This window comes from Pyxicephalus adspersus, chromosome 12 (genome assembly GCF_032062135.1).
Source record: "Pyxicephalus adspersus chromosome 12, UCB_Pads_2.0, whole genome shotgun sequence".
Classification (NCBI taxonomy): Eukaryota; Metazoa; Chordata; class Amphibia; order Anura; family Pyxicephalidae; genus Pyxicephalus; species Pyxicephalus adspersus.
Genome location: NC_092869.1, coordinates 17,892,062 through 17,899,181, shown reverse-complemented (window position 1 = coordinate 17,899,181; position 7,120 = coordinate 17,892,062). Strand labels below are relative to the sequence as shown.

Genomic DNA, 7,120 nt, shown 5'->3' with positions numbered 1-7,120 from the left:
ATCGGCGCCGCCTTCGTGGGCGGGCACAAGTGCCCCACGCTGGGGCATGAATCCTCCTGGGATTCATGACGTATGTAACCCAGAAAGGCTGCAGCAGTAAAAAAAAGGAATGAGAGGGGCTAAACCTTTTTTTTTTTTTTTTTTTAAGGCTTTTAATCAAAAAAAAATGTTTACTTTATATAGAAGGGTAATCTACTTTTCTATATAAAGGTAAAAAGTGTGGTGATAAGTCAGCTTTAAGTGTTGGGAGCACAATCTTTAATGAACTTTATATTGCATCCCAACATCTGTAAAGATACACATACAAATCGTTGCTATGCTTATTTTTATACCCATTAGAACATAAAATGCGTTTAACACACATAGCAACCAACTGCCTTACAATTATCCAGCTATAAGCAACAAAACAGTTTTCTGTATTACACCTGTAAGTACTACTACACATACACCAGGCAACATGTATAGACCATTATCTTATTCCAGGTAAAAAATGCTGATTCCAATTAAAAGTTAGAGAAAAGATAGCATCAGGTGTTTTGGGGCAGTACTATTACTACTTGAGAAAAATATATTAACGTAAGCGTCACACATTACTTGGACCATATGCAAGAAAAACATAACTGACTCTACGTCCAAAAAGCCCCTTTCATTTGCAGCTTATTAATATGCATTTAATAACAACAGACCAAAAAATAAACCTGTACTATTTTTTACCGAAGCAGCACGTTATAATACACAGTACTATTGCATGGTACAATCGTTTAAAAAGAAAGACATCCAACCCACTAGTATACGCATGGCGAATTAAAGCAAGTATATTGCAAATGTACGTGTTTTAGGAATGCAATGACTACTTTATTTTTGATGGTTGAACTCAAACTATATTGTGTACATTTCGCACATTGCTTGCAAGAATGTATATATACACTATATACCCTTGTATAGCTTAAAATCAACATGAACAGATATATCAAGAATCAAGAATATACATTACTGTGGCATATTACTGTTCTCTGCTGTAAGGCATACTGTAAGTATTTAAAAATAAGTAAACTCACACCTCACCCAAAACAAAAAAATACACCTACCTTCAATCCTGCAGAGCAGTCGATTGGTCCGGAGGTTTCTTCCCATCAGGTCCCACGTCGTTCCGGCATCCTCTTCTTCCGGGTTCTTCTTCCTACGTCACCCGACACAGGCACGAGATTGGGTGACGCAGATGGGAAAAAAAAAAAAACTTGCCGATCTCACTGCGCATGCTTGTAAGATCAACAATTTTTTCCCTTTTGACGAAAGGGCTTCTTCTGTGCATGCTCAAGATGCTTGGGCATGCGCAGAAGGAGCACCCGAGAGCCTCCCGGGATGCGTAGCGTAGGTATCCTGACAGGCTTTGCACAAGGCAATCGAGAATTAGAGGGCGGTCCTGCAGAAAAAAGGTGTTGCACTTAAAAAAAAAAAAAAACAAACAGAATTTTAACTTTACATAAAAGGGTTGTCTACCCTTTTATGTAAAGTGAAAATTCTGAGTTTAGGTACGCTTTAAATGGGCTGCCTAACAATTGGCCAAAAATTCTGAAATCCCCACCACAACTCAAAGCAACAAATGCTAGTACATGCATGTTTTACTACGGTGCAAAGAACAAGGTTTTACTAAGGTGCAAAGAAAAAGGTTTTACTAAGGTGGAAAGAAAAAGTGCATTCAAAGGTATGTTTTAAAATAAGTGGCACACCAATGCACATAACCACAGTGAAATGGTGTGAATTAGTTCTTTGATACAAATTTGAAAATAGACTTTAAGTCTAGAAGTTAAATTGTAAAAAAAAACATTATAAAAACAGTAAAGTATCTTTATTATTACCCTAAAAAATCTATATGTACAAAACATATATATGACACATTGTTGCTTTTAATTAAATATTTACCATGGAGTTGTGATCTCCAAATTGAATCAGATTTTTGCTAAAAATCTGATTGACACAGAGTGATGCACAGCAGTAAACCAGATAAAATCAATACCATATTTGTTTATCTGATCGTGCAAACATCCAATAAGTGTATGGACAGTTAAAGGATGAGTTCAAACTAGTGATATTTTATCACCACTGGAATCTACTATTAAACACAAGGTGCCCAGGAGTAGTAACAGGCTTTTCTGGCATTTGCACAGAGTGGTTCTCTTTTGTAAAAAACTGCTTGTAAAAAAAGCACACAAGCGATTTTAAGTGTCTGAATGCAGCAACAATTCAAGTCTTCGGAGCAAGCAGGAGAGGAAAACCACTACTGGGCCCTACATGTAGCATCCAAAAAATGTTAAGCAATTCCACCTCCTGTCAATGAATAAGCTTGGTTTTACTTTTTCACCCATTTGGTTCATTTTTTAACATTTTCTGAAAGTGGTTTTAAACAATAATAAAAATCACTAGTCTGAACTAAGGCTACGTACACACACGTCAGATGATTCTCGTCTCGGACAAGAATCCGATATGTGTACAGCGGTCGTGCAACTTCGTTCATGTTTCTATCCTGGTGGATCCACGAGTGATGGAAGACCGCAATAAAAGTGAAGGAAAATACAAACTTGACCCATTTATTTTAAAGATTTTTTTTGGTATTAATTTGAAAACTTTATCAACAAATGGTGTTTTGTTTTTAACTCCAAGAACTTAGCTTTGCCTAGATATGTAAGTAATATTTTATCCTTAATTGGGTGAATTGAAAGAAATTAAGACAATAATTAGTTATCTGGCTGAATATATCAGACTGTATACATGTGAAAAAAAAAACAATTAGGCACATTTTAAAAGCAAAGTAACTAATCTTTTTTCTTTTTTAAAACTTGCCAGATCCACATATCATTGTAAAGTTGCCCCTCACACTTTCATTTACTCGTTTCTCATTTCTGGATCAAGCCAAAATTTCTCCCTAGTACACGTAAACACACACAATGGAAGATAGATGAAGCTACACAGCCATTAATCTCAGTGTACACATAACACTTAAACGGAAATGTGATGTGCACTTACGTCGCTTTCAACCTCGATGTCATCGTTATCGCTCATGCTTTCATACACTAGACTGACGAAGGAGGAGAATGTCGGCAAAATATTACTGAAAAAATGGGAAAATTAAAACATCAAGCCAAAGGAACTAATAAACCCGAATAAGGAAAGCTAGAGGAAGGAAGAGATCCTCTTTACCCAAGAAAACAGATCAGCGGAAGCCACACGTGACTTCTGGCTGCTATGGATCATTAGCCAGAGACCTAACTTCCGGCCCTCAGTGAGCAATGCTGCCGGGAAATGTAGTCCTTGAGCGATAGCCGTTCGTGGCGATGCTAGAATCGTATTCCGAAAAGAACTACACGACGACTACAGTTGCGACAGATGTTCCGAATGTTGGGGAATTAGAATGACGCAAGTGACGAGACCGTGGTATTCATGGGAGTTGGTGTTTTTTTTAACAAAGAGATATCCTGAACGATGAATTTGGGAAGGAATAGGATTTGGTTCACATTCTGCCTAGAAATCTGTCATGTAAATTACATAGAGGGTGCTGTTTACCACATTTTGAATGGGTAAAGGAGATAATTAAAATTACAGCAACAGTGCAAATAGCTGTGTGGTGCAGTATTACAGAGCCAGCATAGTAGAGCCAATATATACACTAGAGTGTGAGTGAAGCTTTAAAGTAGACCTAAACTGAAAAAAACAAAAAGTCACAAAAAAAAAAAAATCCCTGGCTCCTGGTGCCTTTTTGTGTTAGTCCAACATTAAATGGCGCATGTGCCATAAAATGTAGAGCTCGGCTTTATATGCGTAACTGATGTGCATACATCACCATCCTATATGTGGGTTACATGAGTTACATTCAGGGCTGTGGAGTTGGAGTCCGAGACAATTTTGGGTACCTGGAGTTCCAGTCGATAAAAATGTGCCGACTCCAACTCCTGATAAATTTAAATTATAATAAAGAAAATACAAGTTCAAATGTCCTATTTCACAAATAATAGTCATAATAAGGTTCATCTCTGGTGTAAGAATAAACAGTGATTAAAAAGTTCATTTGAGTGTAAACAAGTGTAATGATATAGGTGTAGGTGAGTGCTATGGCCTGATGTGTGTTCAGGTGTCCTGTCTGCACTCTCCATATATGCTCCCATCCAGGGTTTAACTTTAACATAATTTTGCATACCACCTAATACTAGAAAGTTAGTTAAGTGACCCCCTGGAGCCTCTCACTGCCCTGTTTTCAGCAGAAGATCAGCAAACAAGGATAAAGGCAGAGCTTAAGAAGAACTTGGAGGAATAGCTTTATGGATTCAACTGTGTTCATGTTTTTTTAAAAACTGCATGGCTGCTTGTGTGTACTATAATGGAAGGCTGTGTGCATGTTTCTGTATAAAACTGCAGGGCACACATAGCCGGACACACTTTAGACCTTGTATTTTCAAAACTCTGCAACCTCACCCTCCTTGACAACTCACCATTTCCCCTTTCTGATCACAACCTTATCACCTTCAACCTATCGAACTTTTGCCCTTCCCTTGCCACATCCCAGACCTGGTCAATGGCAGAGAGATATCCGTAACCTTGACCACAACCTTTTCTCAAACTGCCTTGCGTCCCTAACCCCCACTCTATCCAAAATCACTTCCCCAGATGATACTGCCACCGTGTTAAACCACTCTCTTTCCTTGGCTTTGGATAAAGTTGCCCCTGCCATCTTCTGCTACCCCCTGCCCTGCCACTCCCCAACCCTAGTACAACACTCACACCAAACAGCTACAAAAGACTGTTCCTGCAGCTGAGCATAAGTGGAGAAAATATGGCCTCAGCGCTGACTTCATGGACTACAAAGCCAAGCTACAAAGCTTTACCACAGAGCTCACTGTCACCAAGCAAAATTTTTTTTTCTCTGCAGTCATTTCCTTTCAAGCTTCCAACCCACACAACCTCTTCTCAACAATTGACTCCCTCCTAAACCCCACACCTGCTCCCCCCACAACATCCTTCTCTGCCAAAGACATTGCCACCTAGATAAAATAGACAATATCAGGCATGATGTCTCTGCTCACTGAGCCACTCCAACCATACCCACCCCTTCCACCTGTAAATCATCACTGGCCTCCCTCAGCCCTGTTACTGTCCATCTACTACCTGTCCGCTTGACCCACTTAACCCCTCTGATCTACTCCGTGCCCACTCCTCCACCCTGGCCCCTGTCCTGACCGAACTATTCAACCTCTCCCTTTCTACTGGTAAATAACCCTCAGCATTCAAACATGATATAATTCTCCCTATCCCAAAGAAACCCTCACTGGACCCCTCCCTACACTCTAACTACTGTCCTATCCCCTTCTCCCATATGTCTCCAAACTTCTTGAACTACTCACCGATTACCTGAGCACCAAGTCTCTCCTTGACTCTCTCCAGTCTGGCTTTCGAGCTGCCCATTCCACTGAAACAGCCCTTACTAAAGTGGCCAATGACCTCATCAGAGCTAAGTCTCAAGGCAACTTTTCCCTGCTCCTTCTCCTTGATCTTTTCTGCGCTTTTGACACTGTTGATCACCCCCTTCTAATACAAATCATAGGCTCCATTGGTATCAGTGACACTGCTCACTCCTGATTTGCTTCCTATCTGTCTGATAGCTCCTTTCAAGTTTCTTTCAATGGTAATTCCTCTTCCCCCACTCTCCTCCCTGTTGATGTTCCCCAAGGGTCAGTCCTTGGACCCCTTCTCTTTTCTCTGTACACCTCCTCCCTCGGTAGTCTCATATCCTCCTTTGGCTTACAATACCATCTGTATGCTGATGACACTCAAATCTATCTGTCCACTCCTGACTTGTCTCCCTCAGTCCTGGATAAGGTCTCATGCTGCCTGTCAGCCATCTCATTATGGATGTCTGACCGATTTTTGAAACCCAACCTGGATAAAACTGAACTCCTCATCATACCCCCCCTCAAATTCCAAATCTCCCCCAGACATATTTCTAACTGTTAACAACACTGTTATTCATTCCTCCTCTGAGGCACGTTGTCACCTTTGACTCTGCCCTCTCATTTACCTCCCATATCCAAAACTTTTCCAGATCCTGTCACTTTCATCTACGCAACATCTCCAAAATATGGCCCTACCTGTCCCCTGAGATCACCAAACTCCTTGTACATGCTCTTCATCTCTCGTCTGGACTACTGTAACCTTCTCCTCTCTGGTATTCCACTAACTGGACTCTCTCTTCTTCAATCTATTATGAATGCTGCAGCCAGACTTATCCATCCTTCCCTCCCCTCCTCTTCATCGCTGCATCTCTTTGCAGATCTCTACACTGGCTTCCATTTCACCTTAGAATCAAATTCAAGCTCCTGTACTTTGCCTCCAAATCTCTCCACAGTTATTGTCCCACCTACATTTCTGACCTGGTAAAAAAGTACTCCCCCAGCCGCTCTCTCCGCTGCTCCAATGACCTACTAATGGCTTCCTCACTCATAACCTCATCACACCCACGGATACAAGCCTTCTCCAGAGCTGCCCCAATTCTCTGGAATAGCCCTCCTTGTCCTATTCGGCTTGCTCCTACTTTCTGCTCATTTAAAAGAGCATTTACCATTTTTTTCAAACTTGCCTACCCATCCTTTTCTGTCTTTTGAAACCATCACTACTTCCCACCATTACATATCTGCCATCCTATTGTGTGTAAATTCCCCCACCTACTAGATTGTAGGCTCTTCGGGGCAGGGTCCTCTCTTCCTGTATCACTGTCTGTATTAGTCTGTCATTTGCAACCCCTATTTAATGTACAGCGCTGCGTAATATGTTGGCGCTATAAAAATCCTGTTTATCATTATTAATAATAATAATAATAGCCTATTTGTGTGTATAGTGCCGTGTTGTATGTATGTTTGCAATAGTGCAGGACTATGTGTACGTTTGTATTTAAATCAAAGAATATGCTAGTTAGTATAACATTTTATATTTATATTTTAGGGAAAGCGGCACCCCATTCACAATGGCAAAAAGTCTGTCAACAAACACGATAAAGTCTGCTGTTTATGAGCACTTTACATTATCAAGTGATGGGAAACATTATGTGTGCCAAAGTATTCTTGAAGATGACGGT

General features: G+C 40.4%; 1 protein-coding gene across 2 annotated transcripts in view; it reads right to left on the bottom strand.

Annotated features, from left to right (window-relative positions):
* Positions 1 to 3,235, bottom strand: part of MAX (MYC associated factor X) — a 28,215-nt gene extending 24,980 nt beyond the window's left edge. Inside the window, exon 1 of one of the 2 annotated variants that reach the window (XM_072427394.1) lies at positions 3,025 to 3,235. In XM_072427394.1, the coding sequence (XP_072283495.1) occupies positions 3,025 to 3,060 (36 nt within the window). In that variant the 5' untranslated portion in view covers positions 3,061 to 3,235. The remainder of the gene's footprint in view (positions 1 to 3,024) is intronic. The other variant, XM_072427395.1, reaches the window with a different exon arrangement.
* Between the last annotated feature and the right edge of the window lie 3,885 nt (positions 3,236 to 7,120).